We start from the raw sequence: 21,308 nt of genomic DNA, 5'->3' as shown, positions 1-21,308 counted from the left end.
CATAAAGCAAGACAGTACTCGTGACGCACACTTCGGAAAAAACACAAAATAAAAAAAATTAAGTATACACTGATACTATAAATTAACATGAAGTTGAATTAAATCCTTTAAATAAGCAGACTCATCCCTGTAAGAAAAGAAGCACAAGTGCGAATCCTGAGAAACGTATTTGTCAGAAGATCATATGTGAAACTTTTTGTGTTTTAAGCCTCAAAAGAAAAAAAAAAAATCCTTGATCAAATAAGAAATCCTTGATTAAATAAGACTGATTTGTAAACATAGAGAGAAAAATTTTAACAAAATGGCTTATATTAAGGGCTGGAATGATATATTTTTAGTTTTGTTAATTATATTACCATTAATCTTATTTAACAACAAAATTTTAAACTAAATACTCCCTCCGGTCCTAAATATAAGAAATTACACTACAAAATAAGTCTTATATTTAGGATCAGAGGAGTAGATTTTAACGGTATCTCTCTAATTAAATGTGAGCAAAACGTGCTTTAAATTTTATAATAAAAAAATGCTTTAAATTGAATGATCAAGGACGCAAAGCGTAGTATGATCAAAGAAAAGAGGAGGAAAGAAAGCAAGTTGCGTGGCTGTGTGGTGCTGATTAGAATGCCAAATAATCAATGCCAGCCAAAGTTAATTCTGTATCAATTTATAAGAAAAATAAATTAGTTGAAAAAATTAATAAATATAAATAATCTAATAATTTTTAATATTTCGAAATCAATTAATAAAGTCTCATATTAAAAACCGAACATAATACAAATTAGTTATGAGAACCTTGTTTAAGAGATGAATACATGAAATAAAATAAATTTAAAAAATTGAGTTGGACCAAGTCATATTATTAGAATCAAGTTATAACCGAATTAAAATTTTAAAGAGTAAATAATTAATTTTTTTTTCCTAAATAAAACGGGAGGTTCGAGGCAAGGAGGAAGGCAGAGAATTGCGAAGAAGCAGGTGAGAAAGATGAAGGGTTACTAAAATAAAGCAAGTAAAGGACAGTGACGGTCTTCGGAGTCAACAAGTCTTCTCCTTAAGAGGGAGCATAACATGCGCCTACCAACCTCAATGCCATATACTCTATCTTTTTCTTTTTTTCCTCCGACATTTAATGGCCTCTTCATTCTTGCTATATATTCAACCATATTAATTTCAACTTCCATATGTGTGTGTCTGTGTGTGTATGCTGTGGAAATTTCAGTAAGTAAAATTAATATCCCCTTTTCTTTTTCTGTGCTTTCTTTGACGATTTTCCAAGTCAGCCCTTTTTTTCCGCCCTCCATAATTTCGATATTTTTCTTCCCATGACGCGCTTGATAATTTGTAAAAGGGAAATTAATTATAGTGGTAGGTTATTTGAAAAACTTGTGTAGAAACGAGTAATAAAATTTGTAAAATTTTTAATTTAATAATAAAATATCATATGAAGATTTGTGAAGATTCCTCACTTAAAAAATCCTGAGCTATAGAGTGAGGAAAATTTTTACAATTTTTTGTATACAATAGAATTCGGCTTCCGGGATCGGGCCCACAGGACAAAAGAACAGAGGCAATACTGGAAGTAAGTTGCCTCGTCGCTTCTTATTCTTTTTTTATTTTTTTGGTCGAGTGACCTGGCGGCCGGTCACTTCTTTCTTCCCATTTATTTTTGTTTGACCTGGTTCTTGCCCATTATCTCACTCTCCAATTCTATGCTGCTTCCCAGAAATTCATCAGAGTTTAAATTTTAGTACATGATAGTAATAATAATAACTAAAAAGAGCACGTGTCTCAGCCTCTTTTGAAATTTATTGCCCTTTGATTTTAAATTATTTATATTGAAGTTTGATTAGCTTATTTTATATATTTTTTTATTTTTATTAATTTCAATGTTTTCATAATTTTTTTGGGGGTTCGATGGCTCACCAAAACTAGAATATATCTGCAAGTTTCAAAAATGTTTATAAAAATACTTATAAATCGTTATCAATAAAATCTTCACATCGTTAATAAGTTAGTTATAATTTCGCAATATTAAATAAATATAGAACATTGTGTCTTGGGAGAAAAAAATGCTTTTGAAATGAGTTTCAGGATCATAAAAATAAACACAATGCATCGCAGAATTAAAAAAAAGACGCTCCGCTTATCATTACATTTTTTGTTATGTTTTCTTGTTATCTTTAATATAAAATTTAATTGATAATTTAAGACAATTAATAAAAAAAAAAATTACTTAATTATAATATATATTACATAATTTTTTAAAGATACTTACATGTATCATTAAACTGGCAAAGTGGATCTAAATTAAATTTTTCACGAACTTTTGACCCAAAAATAATTAAACTTCCGCGAACAAACCTGATGACTAAAACCTGTAAGAAACAAAAAACGACAAATTTTTTTTTAGTTGTTTGTTGCCACCAATAAACTTTCATGCTCTATAAATACCTGAGATTGCCCAACACGGAGTTACGACACAGCACAAAATCACACACAGCATTTCTTATTTCAAGCTTTAGCTTGCCGTTCTGTAACCCCAAAAAAAAAAAAAACAGAAAGAAAAAATCATACCCAGCATCACCCAATAACTATGGCAACGGAATTGGTGGCAGGCCTTCCAAGCGCAGCCGTATGGCTCGCGACCACCGCCGTCCTCCTCCTCTTGGCCGCTACCTCCGCCGCCGGCAATACAAGCTGCCCCCAGGCCCACGGCCCTGGCCCATCATCGGTAACCTCAACCTCATCGGCCCCCTCCCCCACCAATCCATCCACGCCCTCTCACAAAAATACGGCCCCATCATGCATGTCTGGTTCGGAACCAAACCGGTCGTCGTCGGCTCCTCCGTCGAACTGGCTAGAGACTTCCTCAAAACCCACGACGCCGCCTTGGCCGGCCGCCCCAAGTTCTCCGCCGGCAAGTACACCACCTACAACTACTCCGACATCACGTGGTCTCAGTACGGCCCATACTGGCGACAAGCTCGCAAAATGTGCCTCACCGAACTGTTCAGCGCTAAACGGCTCGAATCCTACGAGTACATCAGAAGAGAAGAACTTAGAGCCGTTCTGAAAGAACTCTACTATTCAGCGAACAAAACCATAGTACTGAAAGATCATCTCTCTACTCTGAGCCTGAACGTGATCAGCAGGATGGTGCTGGGGAAGAGGTACCTGGAGAAGAGCCAAAACGCGATCGTTTCGCCGGAGGAGTTCAAGAAGATGCTGGACGAGCTGTTCTTGTTAAACGGAGTTCTGAACATCGGAGACTTCATTCCATGGATTCATTTTCTGGACTTGCAGGGCTATGTAAGGAGGATGAAGGCGTTGAGCAAGAAGTTCAACAGATTCATGGAACATGTTCTGGATGAACACAACGAAAGAAGAAGAGGGAATCCAGATTATGCAGCTAAAGACATGGTGGATGTTCTTCTTCAGCTCGCAGACGATCCTACCCTCGAAGTCAAGCTTGAGAGGCATGGAATCAAAGCCTTTACTCAGGTAATTAATTTCTTTATTTGTTTATTCTTCTTAGTTAAATTAGGAAAGGGTATATATGTCATTTGATATCGTTTGTGAAGAAAACAATATAATGAGCCGCCTTAGGTAATTCGTTGATTGGGAAGTTTAGTTTTTGTTTCCTAGTCCTTGTCCATCGATCCCGGTGAGATTCACAGGTTAAACGAAATATATTATTCATAACAACACTTTTAATTAGATAGTATTAAATTTTTATTATAGTTAAAAATATTGATAATATATTTTTTCCAAAAAAAATTAAACGCATAACTTTAAAGGATGGGATATAAGGGTAGCAACACGTTGGTGACATTTTTTTTTTTATCATTAACTGAAGCATTCATACTATTTTTTATTGAGAGTTTTACGAGTTTGAATTTATAACATCAACTCTAAAAAATTATAAAAGAGATGTTTAAATGTCTATTATTAAAGATTTAAATACCAACGAGTGATGCTGGTAAAAAAAAAAAAACAATGAGTGATGTGATGGCTCGCATATTTAAATTGGATGATTGTTCGCTATCTTATGGTCATCGTTGGGAAGAAAAGTCCAAATCGGCACATTATTTGAGGGAAAAAGATCAAATTTGCAGAAGATAAAATAAAGTGGTTGAATCATGGAAGAACGAGTTACATAGTGCGTAGTATTATTAAAAAGAATCTTATAAAAAAAAAGTATTATTAAAAAGAATAATAATAAATAATTGCTGATTCTAAATTTAGTCTTTTTTTTATTAAAAAAAATCTAGTCCTCATTCGGTCCTCTTCCCTAGCGATTAAACAGAGTCACGTACAGAACTGCGGGTTGAGCGACCGAAATGATTGAACCTAAAAAACGGAATTAGGAAATGAACTAAACTTTTATTTTGATTTTTTGGCCTTGAAACTTTTATTTTGATGACACGTACGAAATGTGAAGAATCATAATTATATTAATTAAATAATCTTGAAGTGAAATATGGTTTAACATTTGAGATATTATGTTGGTCTGTTTTTACTTGATTTTATATCCTACTCATCCGTGAAGTGGGCCTTACCTTCATTATTTATTTGATTGTATAATTATCATGTGATGGAGGAAGTATCCACGTGGAAAGAGGGCTCGTTAGAATAATCTCTCATCACTCTTAGCTGAACATTTCTCGGCTGTGTGCGTGTGTAATTGTTTTGCTTTATATTTGTTGTTAGTAAATGCCTGTTTATATTAGGGACCGAGTGACTAAAAAACCTTATATATATATATATATATGTTTTATGAGTTAAAAATACACTTAAATAAAACGATGAAATAGCATTTCTTAATAATACTATTTCTGATCTTTAATATAAGAGCTTGTTTGATTTTTATTTTATACTTAAATATAAGACCCTACTCCACTTTGTCTTTCATATTTATTAATTTTTTTGTAAGATAGTTTTTCTAATAATAATAGATTAAAAAGAATATTTTAGAAAATACAATACCTATTTATAACAAATAACTAACTTAATTTATTTTTTTAAATTTATTTAAATCAATTAATTAATTTCTATATTTAGGATTGGAAGTAGTACTCAACAACTTAACCTTATTTATAATACCTTTAGCGCCCCTTGTACTATTTTTTCACTTGCATGCGATATCCTAATTTTATCCATTTAAACTAAACCAAATATCACAGTTATATATAAATGATAAAGTTTTTGTTCACAGTAATTGAAAAAGTGTTCCAAAGTCATTGAAGTGATAAAGAAATGCTCCTGCTCCTGGCTTCTCTGTCATCATGATTTCACATCAATCATATATATTCTGTTATTTTGATTTCTTTTAAATGAAATCTATCACGTGGGACGGCAGGACTTAATAGCTGGAGGCACAGAGAGCTCAGCAGTAACGGTGGAATGGGCAATCTCGGAGCTTCTGAGGAAGCCGGAGATATTCAAGAAGGCGACGGAAGAGCTGGACAGAGTGATCGGAAGAGAGCGGTGGGTGGAAGAGAAAGACGTCCCCAACCTACCATACATCAACGCGATCGCCAAAGAAACCATGAGGCTCCACCCGGTGGCTCCGATGCTGGTTCCCAGAATGGCCAGAGAAGACGTGAAGGTCGCCGGCTACGACATCCCGAAAGGAACACAGATCCTGGTCAACACCTGGACCATCGGAAGAGACCCTGCAGTATGGGAAAACCCTAACGACTTCGAACCAGAGAGATTCTTGACGAAAAACATCGACGTGAAGGGACATGACTTCGAGCTGTTACCGTTCGGAGCAGGAAGAAGAATGTGCCCAGGTTATCCTTTGGGGATAAAGGTGATTCAGGCGAGCTTGGCGAATATGTTGCATGGGTTTCATTGGAGACTGAAGGATGGCATGAAGAAGGAGGATTTGAGTATGGAGGAGATTTTTGGACTCTCAACCCCAAAGAAATTTCCCCTTGAAACTGTGGTTCAGCCCAGACTTGCTCCTCATCTTTACTAATGTGTGTGTGTGTGTGTGTGTGTGTATCTGCGCTATTAGCTACCTGTAATATAAGTTTCATCTCCAATAAGGGCAGTGAGCGTTTGAGAGATGGAGTATTATTGTAACTCAATCAATATGATGATTATGGGCAATACTATATTTCTGGGTTTCCTTACATTTCCTATCTTATTCTCTTGAATTTTTTAGATAATTAATGTCCTGGGAAAAGTTAGCATTTCATGAAAAAAAAAAGTTGGAAAAATTACCCACAAACACCTATTCAGAGAATTAAGTTTCTGAAATTGGTAAAAAGTGTGTGTGTGTGTGTGAGGTTAAATATATATATATATATATAGTACTCCTCCGGTCCTAATTATAAGACCCAATTAACTTATTTGAGGAGATTAAGGAAGTAAGTTAAGTTGGTTATTTATAATAAATAAGTGTTGTCATTCCTAAAATATCCTTGCTAATTAAGTATATTGGTTAAAACTATCATTATTAGAAGGATTATTTTAGAAAAAAATGCATAAATATAAGAGATAAAATGGATTGGGGTCTTATAATTAGGACCAAATAAAAAGTCAAATTGGGTCTTATAATAAGGACCGGAGGAGTATGAGGTTTTTGAGAGCAGGGCATGAAGACATATGTTGAAGTTAAGCAGGGGAGATTGAGCTATTAATTAATTCTTCAACCAAATTTTATAAAGCTATCTTCCCAAAAACAATTAATCTAAAATAGTTTTTGGTAAAAGAGTTGTTCATTCTTTTAAGGGTTAACGTTCAGGGTGTTAAAAAACCTCTAAAGCTGAAAAAAATATATTTTAATAATAAATTACAAAATATTTGAGAATATTAGGCATGCTTACAAAAATATTTGAAAATGTTGACTGAATCACTAAATATTTTAGAGTATCGAGCACACTTGAAAAGATACCTTGAATTATTGGATAACATTTAACCTTTTGTAATTGAAAAAGCAAACGTCTCACCTACGACAGAGCATCATAGTGTTAAACTTCAAAAGCCTATGGATTTAAAAAAGATTGTAGGCCTTGACAAATTACCCGAAAGCTGGTCAAGTAAAAAAAAAATCAGGAAAAAAAGTCAACGAGGGCGAAGGGAAAATGGTTTGAGATGGACGGTTGAGGTTTAAAGAGAACGGCCCAAATACGATCACAGACGAGCCCACCCGTCCCGCGTCACGGTCCCGTCAGGTGGGAGTGGGACCAAATACGAAATTATCACATGCTTTCCTCCCCAAGTCCAAATAAGGACACATACGGACTCCAAACGCCAAGAGCCAGCTATGAGGCTGTGATTAATTTTGTACATCTTTGTATATATGCGAATTATTAAAATTTTATATATGATTCATTACTGATGATCATGGACTTCCATATTCACTTGAAAACTCACGTTATTTATTATTAAATTCTGTGCGATCCATATCTAATTTCGTATAATATAATAATAAAAGTCTGATGATGAACATAACATAAATTTTAATATTACTGATAAAATGTATAAATAATCCTTCACGTGAAGGATCCGTTTTAGGAAATAAATAAATAAATAAATAGTTGCTCTATAGATTAGTTTATGGGTTCACTCTTAGGTCGATCGTGTCTTTATTTTTTATTTTAAAATTTGTTATACATTGGAGAGGCAGCTGGAAGATCCTTTTTTTCCCAATGTAACCCAAGTTTACAAGTTAAATGAATTTTTCATGTCGATGATAATGATTTCGTTGATAATTTATGAGAGATTTGAGTAATGAAGTTTGAAATTTGATTTATGGGTGAGGATGTGAAATTCAAACAAAAATTCATGCAATTTTATAAATAATAGCAAAAGCATTAAGTAAATAATAGCAATATTTATAAATAATAGCAAAAGCATTAAGTAAAAGATGAATAGTCAATAACACTGCCACCCACTATACGCTTAGATGACGTAACAATAGCGAAAGATGAACATCATCTTTTGTTTCTTTCTTTCTTTCTTTAATATCATGCAATGCAAATATATATTAGGCAGCTATTCTAGATAAGAAACTTGCGTTGGAGACTCAAGAATGAGGGCCATTTCAAAACTATACGTTTTCAATATTTAATTTAATTTGAATCATTATTACATGTGCATACTTAAAAAAGTTATTATTGTTAAACGATTATTGGTTCAAAATATAAGAATCAAATTTTTAAAGGGGCTTGTCTTTTACAAGAATCAATTTGGGTTTCCTAATCATTTAATGCTTTTTTCATTTTTATTCCTCATTAATAATTATGTTTTTGTCTTTTTTTCTCTCACTCATTTTGTCTCATATCTTTTTTCTCATCCTCCCTTCCATTTACTCTCTTAATAAATAAAGGTATTTTAGAAAAATAAATTATTTTTTTTGTATATTTATTGTCTTTGACTAATTTTAACAATTTTTTTGAGTTGCATAATTTAATTGTTTGATGTTTATATTTTGAACAAGAGGAGTACATATGATATCGTTAAAATTTGCTCATGAGCATGTTAAATAAATAACAGAAAAAATAATATCAATATTATAATTACTAGGAAAAATTAATTTAGAAGTCCTTATAAATTTAGTCAATTTTGAACCAAGTCCCTGGGTTTTTTTTTTTGTTTTTTTATTGGCTCCTTTAACTTTTTATCCTTAAATTCGTAAGTCCTTCTGTTAAATAAGGAGAAACTCCGTTAGATGTCTCTACCTGATACATCACTGCTCTTTCTTCCGCCATAGCTTGTTTAATAGACCACTGATACGATATTTAATTATTCATTTTCATTCTATGCTTTGATATAATTAATCTATTGATGAAATTTTATTCGTTCATCCTATAGGCGCTGGAATCCGCGACAACGATGGAAGAAGGGATAAGTCCGAATATGCTGATACGATGGCTTTGGTGGTTCTGTTTTCCGATGATGGTGTCGCCGCCGATGACACCAATGGGAAGGAACGGTGAGGTAGGGAGGATGGGAAGGAAGCAGAAGATGACAAGGAATGGGGGAAGTAGTGTGAGACTGTGAGAGCTTGCTTTATGGCGGAGGAGAGAGGAGGAGAAGATGTATCAGATAGAGACGTTCAAAAAATTCTGGTCTTGGTTTTTAACGAAATATTTAACAGGGTTTGTCTTTATCCATCAGAAGGACTCAGAGATTTAACTGGGAAAAAAACATAGAGGCTCAATTAAAAAAAAACTTAAAGACTTGATTTAAAATTGAGTAAAATTCTAGATTAATTTTCCCTAACTACTATTATCATTTTGTGAAAAAAGAACATTAAAACACCAACCATACAAAAATAATATCTCCACTGATTTTAAATATAAAACTTATTTTATAATATAATTTATGTTATAAAATTGGTTTTATATTTAGAATCAGAACAGTAATTATAAATAAGGAGCATTTATGTCATTATGAGATGTAGAAGTGTTCAAGGCTGGCCCGTCTCAGTCAGCCCGTTCTGGTCTCGGCCTTATTAGGACGGGACGGATCCGTCCCGAAATTTTTCGGGATGGGACAAAAAGGGATTGTAACGGGATCATCCCGTCCCAGTTTTTTTTTTTTTTAATTTTTATCCTATTTATATAATATCATTTTTTGATTTTTTTTTAAAGATTTGAGACTATTATATAGAACTATAGATATATTTATTTAGAGCTTTTATATTTGTTGATAATTTGAGATTATCGATGATTAGAATTTTAGCAAGTTTTTATTGTGTTAAAAGCTTTTGTTTAAAGTTTTTAATGACTATTATATGTAATATTTTGGACTTTTGTTTAAGAGTGCCCAAACAAATAAAAAAAATAAAAAGATGTTTTTATAAGGCCTAAACCAAAAAACTATAATTAAAAAAATTAGATTTTTATTTAAAAAATTAAAAATAAAAAAATATTGAAACATCCTGATCTCGTCCCGGATCAGTCTTGTCCCGATCGGGATAAGAATAACACCGGGAGGGGCCGGGACAGGGGACAGATTTTTTTTCCAGTTACTGTTTATCGGGATGAAACCAGGACGAGCCTGTTCCGGTCCGATGAACAGCCCTAATGAGATGTAAACCTTCTGGTCAAATGAGACAGCATAACACAAAAGGGTCTGTATGGGACAAGATGAGACCAAAGCAGGCCGGTTTTTGTCGGAATCAGTTTCGATGCTCATCCTTTTGATGAGCACCATAAACTTATTAGATCTGGACCGTTCATATTTTATTTGGATGGTTCAAATTTGATTTTTTTATTTATATTTATTCAAAATAATTATTTTAATACATATAAAATTTAAAATAGTGATGATCTCTTAACTATCATTTTTTTTTCAAAAAATAGTTTTTTTATATTTAAAAATAAATAATTAAAGATTTTAAATAGACAGTTCAAATCTGATAAGTTTAAAATGCTCATTAAAGTGATGAGTATTGAAACTGATTCTGATGTTTCCGTCCTTGGCTTGATGAACAAAGATGGAAAGACTTTTTTCTTGTGTCCCGATTCCTAATGAGAAGAGACCTCTTGCCTATTTTGGGCCAATTGAGTATGGATGAATGTTTTTTTAATATCGTAATGTTTCTTTTTCAATCTGGGCTTCTTTTTTCTTTTGGTATTTTTCCTTCCCATATAAACATTGTTAGGATGCATTTGTAAAACTTTCCTCAACTAATTATGCAATTTTTATATTTTACTAACAAGTTCGCTAATTAAAGATAATGTTTTCAGACCTTTTCTTTAACAATCTATCTAAATATTTAGTTGTTAATAGAGAGCACAGTAGCATAATGCGATTCTTATAACTTACCGTATAAGACTTGTTATTGTTGTTCCCAGGCCAACACTTCGTCCTTTCAAAACAGAGGCTAATTCGTTTATGTTGACAAGGTTTAATTTTGTTCATAGCTTGGGTCCTTTCTCATGCTATATACTGAGACTTCACTTGTCCTCCCAAGTAGAGATAGGAATTTTAGAACACTAACATATGGAAGTGACAGAAAACTGACTGCAAATGGATTCAGGGAGGGTTAAGCATTTAAAGAAAAATAATATAAAAAAATTTGAAGGAAAAAAAAAAGTCCTGAACGAGACCCCCTCGTCCCGTTTTCCGTTCTAAGACATTTGTGCGGTTCCGATACGACCCGGACGGGGGACCGGGCAAATTAAGCACTCCTGTACCATTAAAGGTATCAGGATATAAATGGTTTGGTGATCGACAAGGCAAATCACATGCCTTGACTTTTCAGTTTGGTAACAAATAATTGGAGAGCAAAAGCAAAAGGCCTAATATATGGCTAGAAATTAAGAAGGACATCAGGTTGGACCCATACAAAAGTTGTTGCTTTAAAAAAAGAGAATTATAAAAAAGTCCCACTTAAAGAGAATTAAACAAAAAAATATTTCTTAAAATCATTAAACTATTATGAAGTTCTAAAAAACCTTATTTCAAGAGATTCTATTTGTTTAATTATCAAATTATTCTTATCTTTTTTTTAAGATATGCATTGACAATTAAAATTGTAGTCGTTAACAATTTAAGATGTCATGATTAACAACTATCACGGCAGATATTGACAACTCATGCATCACATTTTTGTGATACACTAAAAAAATGTGTTGTTAATATACATGCCGTGATAGTTGTTAATTGTTATGCCTTAAGTTGTTAACGACTACTCTTTTAGTTGTTAATACATACTTATCAAAACATAAGGGAAATTTGGTAATTAAATAAATAAAATCTCTTGCAATGAGATTCCTTAAAACTTCAGAATAATTTGATGATTTCAAGATTTTTTTTTGTATTTAATTCGTTTGAGTGGGATCTTATTACAATTTTCCCTTAAATGAATAGTGGTTTCATTGTATATATACTACCTCCGGTCCTAATTATAAAAGCTAGTTGACTAATTTGAGGAGATTAAAAAAATAAGTTAAGTTAGTTATTTGTAATAAATAAGTGTTGTCTTTTTTAAAATATCATTGCTAATCAAATTTATTGGTTAGAACTACTATTATTAGAGAGATTACCTTGAGAAAAAATACACAAATATGAGAGACAAAATGGATTGAGATCTTATAATTAGAACCAAAATAAAAATTAAACAAAGTTTTATATTAAGGACCGGAGGTAATATTCTGTTCACCAAACTTGTGGTGGATGTACACAAAAAGAATAGAATCTCAGGTTGATCTCACTACTAATTTTAGCCTGTTAATGTTAAAATGAGTGATCTGACTTGGAAAACAATACATATTTGAAGGTCACTACAGAAATCTTTATAAAAATATTTACGTATCATACGCACCAAGCAGGAGTGTTACAAAGTGTTTATGGCTTTGCTTAAATTTACTATCTCATTATCTTGAATTCTTTAGATAATTAATGTCTCGGGATTGGAGAAATTGCCCTCTGATACCTGTTTAGAGAAAAATAATTGTTCAATTGTGCCCGAATTTTTTTTTTTTTTTTAAAAAGTATGAGCCTACGAGGTCTTTCAGAGTATCGATATGAAAACATATGCCATTGAATTTAAGGATTATTGGACAATCAATTCTCTAAGCATGTATTTATAGGTTGTTTCATAAAAAAAAAACCACCTAAAATTTATGAGAGATTTAAGTAATGACGCTTGAAGTTAGCCTTAGGTGTATGGATGATGATCTGAGAATCAAATAAAAATACATGCAAATGAATCAAGAATAGACATTTAGTCCAAAAAAGGAATCAAGAACACAGAGAAAAAACAATAGAGGCAATGGAGGTGGGGACCCTCTAAATGGGGGAAAAAGTCCTTGTAGGCAGGCTGTCAGAACATTTTTAAAATAAAAAGATGTGTTTTTTTGTAAATTTATTAAATCAATAAATTTATATAAATAGTTGTATCCTCATATAAATTAATATATATATTTGTATAAACAGTTATGTAGATGGTTACAACATAAAAGTCGCTAAAATTGTTTTTTTTTTAATTTCTATAGATATCTATAGAAAGCTATAGTACCTACTTATTGAAATCTTATCTTAAAGCATTCTTAAATATTTTGACTCAAAAAAAAAAAAAAGCACTCTTACATATTAAAAAGGTGTAAACTTTTATGAACAAGATTGAAATTAAGTTGGTTTATAAATCAACACAGGATTGTGACTTTTAGTTGAAAATGTATTGTTTCAAGAAGCATCTCTTCATTATATCCTTTCATGGTTTATATATCTCCTACACTTTCGCCACATTTGAATAACGCACAAGATAGCACGGATACGTAACAATATCAAACTCGTTGTCTTTATTTTTGTGTCTGGGTGCATGTATACAGGCAGAGTCATTCCATCAAAAAATTTGATCCACAAATAAAACATGGTTTGATCGGACACTGGGCCAGGAATAGAGTTGGCAAAAACAAATAAAGAGAGAGAAGAAGAACGAAAGAAAGAAATAAAACTGGGCCAGAAAATAAGAGTAATGGTCCAAATACTATGATAGGCTAGCTGAACACGTGGCGCATGGTTTGGCTTGAATTATATTTGCACAGTGCTTATTTGGGATAGTAGTGGAAATATCTTATAAACACATTTCACGTAAATTGAAATAAATTTTTTTTTATATTTTTGTCTCGTTTTTTATAAATTACTATTAAAAAACTATTTATAAAGTGTTCTAAACAGTCTAAATCAACGCCTGTACGTGGGATGTTATTAATTAATTGACATTTTTTTAATTTATTGTCGGCAGTGAGAAAAAAGGTACGAACTTGTAATTTAATTACTAGTAGTTTGTTTGTGGCTTAATTTATGAAAACCGTACACAGGAGGTCAGGGGACAAAAAGAACACATTTTCCACAAAAAAAAAAAGTTGAATAATGCTTCTGCAAGTCAAGGTCGTGTCATACTTATAGCCATCAATTACTTTTTTTCCCCCAAAGAAAAAAAAGTTGCCGTCATAATAACTTCTTCTCATGCTCTATAAAAGTCTTCATTGCCCGACACCACATCATGCCCATCATCACCCAATAACTATGGCAAGCGAATTGGCGAGCCTTCCAAGCGCAGCCGCATGGCTTGCAACCATCGTCGTCCTCATCCTCTTCCGCGGCCACCTCCGTCGCCGACAATACAAGCTGCCACCAGGCCCAAGGCCGTGGCCCATCATTGGCAACCTCAACCTCATCAGCCCCCTACCCCACCGATCCCTCCACGCCCTCTCGCAAAAATACGGCCCCATCATGCACGTCTGGTTCGGATCCAGGCCAGTCGTCGTCGGCTCCTCCGCCGAAATGGCCAGAGAGTTCCTCAAAACCCACGACATTGCCTTGGCCGGCCGGCCCAAGTTCGCCGCCGGCAAGTACACCACCTACAACTACTCCGACATGACGTGGTCTCAGTACGGCCCATACTGGAAACAGGCTCGCAAAATATGCCAGACCGAACTGTTCAGCGCGAAACGCCTAGAATCCTTCGAATACATCAGAAGAGAAGAACTAAAAGCTTTGCTCAAAGAACTATACGATTCTGCCAACAAAACCATAGTACTGAAAGACCACCTATCTACTCTGAGCCTGAACGTGATCAGCAGGATGATGCTGGGGAAGAAGTACCTGGAGAAGAGCCAAGACGCCGTCGTTTCGCCGGAGGAATTCAAGAAGATGCTGGACGAGCTGTTCTTGTTGAACGGAGTGTTGAATATCGGAGACTTCATTCCATGGATCAATTTTCTGGACTTGCAGGGTTATATAAAGAGGATGAAGGTGTTGGGCAAGAAGTTCGACAGATTCATGGAACATGTTTTGGATGAACACAACGAAAGAAGAAGAGGGAATCCAGATTATGTAGCTAAAGATATGGTGGACGTGCTTCTTCAGCTTGCAGACGATCCTACTCTCGAGGTCAAGATCGAGAGGCATGGAGTCAAAGCCTTCACACAGGTATATGTACCTGAATATATGGTGGATGTTTTCTCGGTCGATAGATGTTGATTTATCATATAGCTTTATAAAGGTGTTTGATTTCTTTTAAATAAATAAAATCTATTATAAAATCATAAAAATGCGTCAGATAAATACTTAAATAAAACTTTAAATAAACTACCTAAACCAATCTACAAAGCTTTTATACAAGTATGAAGGACAATATGAGCAATCATATCGATTGACGACGATGAATTTGTGTGGTATATATGTCAGGACTTACTAGCTGGAGGCACAGAAAGCTCAACGGTAACAGTGGAATGGGCAATCTCAGAGCTTCTGAGAAAGCCGGAGATATTCAAGAAGGCGACGGAGGAGCTGGACACAGTGATTGGAAGAGAGCGGTGGGTGGAAGAAAAAGACGTCCCCAACTTACCATACATCAACGCGATCGCCAAAGAAACCATGAGGCTCCACCCAGTGTCTCCGATGCTGGTTCCCAGAATGGCCAGCGAAGACGTCAAGGTCGCCGGCTACGACATCCCCAAAGGAACACAGATCCATGTTAACATCTGGGCCATCGGAAGAGACCCTGACATATGGGAAAACCCTAACGACTTCGAACCAGAGAGATTCTTGACGAAGAACATCGACGTGAAGGGACATGACTTCGAGCTGTTACCGTTCGGAGCAGGAAGAAGAATGTGCCCAGGTTATCCACTGGGGATAAAGGTGATTCAGACGAGCTTGGCGAATCTGTTGCATGGGTTTCACTGGAGGCTGAACGATGGCATGAAGAAGGAGGATTTGAGCATGGATGAGATTTTTGGACTCTCAACTCCAAAGGAATTTCCTCTTGAAACAGTAGTTCAGCCCAGACTTGCTGCTCATCTTTATTAATCCCCTCTGGTATTCGTTACGGCATCAAGTTTAGTTTCATCTGTAATAGGCGAGAGGGTTTCAGAGACGCAGTACTGTAACTTAATCAATAATGATGTGTATCAATGTTTCTGGGTTTGCTTAAATATAATTTTCTCCCACATGAGATGGGACATATTTATATTATACTGCCTAAGCTTTTAATCAAGCTTTTGTGAAGAGTTAGTATGGTTAACTATTACTGCCTCTGGTTCTGAGATTCTGTTTTGTTTTGGTTTGGGCCACGGCTGTGGCCATGAATCTTATCCGTACGTAAACATCTCCTGTTTTCTCCCAGTTTTGCAGAGTGCATGCATAAATAATCCTTCATGTGAAGGTGCGATCATAAACATCTCCTGTTTTCTCCTGTTTTTCTTAATGTGACTAAAGTTTACAAGAAGTTAAATAGATTTGAAGTTGAAGACAATGATTTAGTGAATAATTCACGAGAGATTTTAGTAATGAAGTTTGAAGTTTGATTTATGGGTAGTGATGATGTGAAAGTCAAACAAAAATACATGCAAATGAAACCAAAAGGACGTAGAGGGAAAGAGATAGAAAGCATGCGGAGGACATTAAGTGAAAGATGAATATGGACTTAGTTTTCAATTAGTCACCGTTTGTTAGGAAAGATGCCAACATCCGTAATTTCGTCTCAACTATTATAGATAAGAAACTAACGAGGGCCAACATTATTGACTAAATATGACAATTCATTTGATGAATTGGAATGCTACCTGTCAGCCGCGGAGGGTATGGCCTTAAGAATCTCTCAAGGCAAAATACAGCCTTTCCCATGAAACTACCAAATCTGTATTGGGTGCAAATTTGGAGAGAGAAATACGACTGGCAATGGCAGGAGAAATCTCTTCCAAATGCCAACCCTCATGATGCTTCATATTTCTGGAAAAGTCTAGCCCAGATTTGGAATTCATATGGATCTGAGAATGATTTGGAGCCCAGATGATGGTGATAGGTTCAATTTGGTCGGATCATTGGGTTGGGGAGCTTGGACCCTTGAAGAAATTGCATCTGATGACCCACTTGATGCAGGTGATCTGCAGAACACCTTGCATCATTTTGTACCGGATGATCGAGATTGGAAAGTTTGAATCACTTCTCCCAGAAGATATACTGCAACAAATAGCCCAGATTATTGTGTACATTTCAGGTATCCACCATCAGATGGAGGACTTTCAGAAGGAGTTTTATTCCTAGCCACGCCATCCTCTCCATATTATATACAGCGCCAAAGAGCACTAACAACACAAATAATGTTATTAGCCCAAACAAAAAAGGGCTTACGGAAGTTAATCAGGCTTATTGGGCCAATGGATTGGTCCGGTTATAAAAAGAAATTGATCCATACATATGATATAGATCCTACGGTCATGCAGCTACGGAAAAATCCTCTGTTAGTGGCTTCTCCTGTGAACTCTGGTGGTTGGTCTATAACCGCCAAAGGATCATGACGTATACTTCTTGGGGTTACCATGAATGTTTTATTCATACTTAGCATCAAAATAATTTTCTTGTGTATATTTTATATCTTGGACAGAGATAGTATTATTTATAAGAAAATTAGGTCAAATTCTTTCTATACAATCATTTGTAATTAGAGAATTTGACATGATGGACATAAAAAACTTGATGTAAGTATTGTCCAATTTATAATTCACAAACCACTTAGTCCTTAAATTCTATATGAAAAAACTTATACTATTTATGTTTATATCATATACAATTTTAATATAGTTTATTGTATTTCCTATGAGTAACCAAGTATTCCAACTTTTTTAAAAAAAAAAAATTGAAAGAGACAATACTTATGTCGGGGAAAAGAACAGTAGTTTTCATGAAATAATGAAGTAAGGACATCACTATCAGCAAAGGCAGGGCATGACATGGATTGTTGAGCACTCTAAAGGGATGAGAATGATTTAAGGTCACTTCAAAGATTGCCCCCAAAAAAAAAAAATCACTCACTCTACAACAAGCCTTCCCATTCTAGAAATGTTAGTACAATGTTGTACCATCTAAACTTGTCCGAGGTCACATAAATTAGTACACAATTTTAAATGTTCTATATTAAAAAAAAAACTTGAAGACACATTATATAACACCATTTCTTAAAACAAAACATGATTCTACCTATAAGCATTTAAGAAAATGTTTTCATATAAGCGTAGACAAAACCTACTTACATGCGTATATCACTTTTAAAAAGTTCATTCAAATACAAACTTTAATGAAATAATTCTCAATTTTCGTTTAATGATGAGTTAATTGTTGTTGTTGTTGTTACTTTATTATAAAATATATATTAAACCGTCACACTTGTACAACATGAGAGTACAGAAATTTACATCTGGTCTCCAAACAGAAGCTGTGCCGCGATAGAACAAGCTAGCGGAAGTACGGTCTTTTTTTTTGGGAGGAAATACCAATCCGTTTATATATATATATATATATATATAAAAGAAGGAAATACCAATCTTTATTATTCTGATGCATTTATTTATCTCTAAAAGTTAACAACAACGGTTGCTCATATATTAGCGATTATTTTATATTCACTACATCTTTTTTAGTTTCAAGATTATGCCATAAAACAACTCATAGTTTATTTAATGTCATTTTGATCTTTTAAAAAGGAAAAGAAAAGATTAGATTGCGTTGAAAATTAAAAGGAAAAAAAATAGCTTGAACAATATGTCCACAAATATATCAATATTGAGTTTGGACTCGAAACCTCACCCAAATATGATAAGTAGCCCTATTATTGGATCACCTTGCTGTGGACAATGTCATACATTGAACTTAAAATACGGTAACATGAGAAATTTGTAAAAGGTTTTTTTTTTTAAAGTGAATGAGACATAAAGAAAATTAATAAATCTCATATACTTAAATTGATCATCTTTTTATTTAATGTCCTCCATCTTTTGACTACCGTCAGGTATTGGAAATTATGATTTTGATTCAAATTTGAGCAAATAGTCCAACTCTAAATACTTAAAAATTTATTTAGTTTTTGAAAGTTTGGGAATTTTATTGATAACAATGTTAAGAACTAACAAGTTAGTGTGGATGCCCGAATTGAATTTGTGAAATTCTAAGTCTAATTTGTGGGCATCAAAAATTCAAGTCAGATCATCATTAACACATCCACTATTGACTACTTATTAAACAACATCCCCTACACAAAATCTTTCAAAAATATTATGTCTTCCTAAGTAATCATTCAAATACAAAAACCAAAAAAATAATTAAATTATTTTTCATTTCTTTCTTTATATCCCTTTTCCCCTGTACTTGTGATATCCAAATGTTAGCTTCCAAACCAAGGAATTTAAGGCCATGGGGTTATGTCAATGTTTGTAATGCTTATGTCATTCAGTCATTAAAATAAGCAAAGTTATATTAATTAATTAAATAATCAAGGATGTGATAAGGACTGCCTCATGAGACATGAACGTTGGAGAATTGATAGTCTAAATTTTTATCCATTATATCCACAGATGATTGTATTCTCATATTTTCAGCTTTCATTAAAATATCAAAAAATAATACTTTTTTTGTCAGGTTGTATTTCCTTCCAACAACAAATGACCACTTCCTACCCATGTGTTTTTCCAGCATGTTTTAAGCAAATAAATCATGTCAGGTCATATTATTTAATAAGGGAAATATTTTGGGGGTAAGAGTATGATAAGACAATTTCACCATAAGTGCCACAATTTGTTGAATATAAAAGCTTGTTTTCCACAATTGGTACTACGGGGTTTGTTGATTTGTTTCTGATAGATTTCATTTACGAATTAATTTGGTCTTGGTTTTGATTTTTGATATTTCACCAGAAGACAGATGTGGACTTTTTATTTGCGATTTTTGTTCAGAGATTCCACTAATTTCAATTTGTTGGGGTTGGTGAGTGAAGAAGATCGATCACACACTTCTCCAAATTGTTCGTATAAAATCACAGATTTTTCTTTGCTTTTTTTCAAGTTTGAATTGAGCCTGCCTGATATGATTGTATATTAATTTATTCAATTGGTAAATTCAAATAATTTTTTAACCATACGGTTTGTGTAATTCAACTTAGTGGATGGTATTTGATAGCTTGGAGGACTTTTTTTCCTCCCTTTTTTTAAATCATACCACCAAATCATATTAGACTCTGATTAATCTTGAGTAAAGTTTTTTTTTTTTCAATAATTGCATATTGTGAGCTTAAACCTAATACTATCAACTAAGTTTTTATAGCTTTATTGGTTGAGTTGCATAACTTCATAAAAAAAAATAACAGAAAAAACTGCCGAAATTGAAAAAGTGCACACAAAGATCCGTTCATAAAAATTATTGTCAAAACACATTATTATTGTCAAGACCCATACTAATATTGTAGCGGGTCCTTATTTGTAATTTTTTTTATTTTGACAGTCTTTTTTTACAATTTTTCCTAACTTTGTCTTTATTTTAACTTACAAAATAATAATTTGAGTTGAGTCAAGTAAGATCATAAGATGTCAAAACTTTCTTATAAAATTTAATGCAATTGCACACTTAGTCAAAGCTTAAACCTGAGATCACTAATTAAGCTAGTACTACTTTTTATGACTAAGCTACACATTTATATAGCAACTTCATCTCTTATTTAACTTGAAGAATAATTATTTATTAGAATGAAACGCAAACAAGTCATAACAAAAGATGGATATATTACATCTGATTTTAAATATAAGATTTAGTTTATAGCATAAATTATATTACAAAATAAATTGTATACTTAGGATTGAATGTAGTAGGATTTGTAAAGGAAAAATATGGTGCAGTAAAACCTAATGGTGACGAAATCAAATAATGGGAAGAGCCATGGATTTGGAAAATGGAGGGTAGAAAGGACCATTTGTCCAGGGAAATTAAAGCAGAAGTCAAATGGACAGTAAATTGGGCTTATTCCAAAATTTCAACATTTAATTTTTCAAATGAGCTCCTTACGTGGGATTGGTAAGAATTACGGAAAATGAGAACAGAGTTGGGTACCAGCTGCTACAATCATGCTCTTCAATCCTTATTTACTTCCTAAATGGGAAAGCAGAGCAGAATCCACTAACTCCACATTTCTCATAAGATCATTAAAATAATATAAAATAAGCCCAACCACATCACATGAAAGCATCTTTAAATTGACCAATAAAAATTGATGTTCACATATTTAAAAGGACAGTGACACAGACAAATAAAACAGTAAATAAGTTTTCACTCCTTTTGCTTTTACTTTTTACACATAATAATCATATCTTTCCAGCCATACTACATGTAACCATTGACACGGTAGAGATATCTAAAATTACAATCTTTAAAATAAAAGAACAAACCTATCTAACACCTAAAGTTTTTCCCCACTACGAAAAAATACATTGGAATTTCTGAACATTTGCCATCAAAACAGAGGCAAAAAAAAAAAAAACAACTGTATGCTTGATGTGCACTATGAC

At 33.5% G+C, this 21,308-nt stretch overlaps 1 protein-coding gene and 1 pseudogene across 2 annotated transcripts; both read left to right on the top strand.

Moving 5' to 3' along the window:
* Positions 1–2,443: 2,443 nt before the first annotated feature.
* Positions 2,444–5,986, top strand: LOC114737280 (flavonoid 3'-monooxygenase-like; annotated as a pseudogene).
* A 1,788-nt stretch (positions 5,987–7,774) lies between these two features.
* LOC114737283 (flavonoid 3'-monooxygenase-like) lies at positions 7,775–15,879 on the top strand. 2 transcript variants are annotated; one of them, XM_028925191.1, is made up of 4 exons: positions 7,775–7,779; positions 8,180–8,185; positions 14,010–14,907; positions 15,166–15,879. In XM_028925191.1, coding segments are annotated over exons 1-4 (1,530 nt in total). In that variant the 5' UTR covers positions 7,775–7,777; the 3' UTR covers positions 15,790–15,879. The 2 variants fall into 2 exon arrangements, with proteins under 2 accessions (XP_028781024.1, XP_028781025.1); XM_028925192.1 differs by lacking the exons at positions 7,775–7,779; positions 8,180–8,185 and having other exon boundaries at positions 14,002–14,907.
* Positions 15,880–21,308: the final 5,429 nt, after the last annotated feature.

Source organism: Neltuma alba, unplaced genomic scaffold, assembly GCF_004799145.2.
Source record: "Neltuma alba isolate B1F8T4 unplaced genomic scaffold, ASM479914v2 tig00013422_pilon, whole genome shotgun sequence".
In the NCBI taxonomy this organism is placed as follows: domain Eukaryota; kingdom Viridiplantae; phylum Streptophyta; class Magnoliopsida; order Fabales; family Fabaceae; genus Neltuma; species Neltuma alba.
This window is presented reverse-complemented; position numbering and strand designations above follow the sequence as displayed.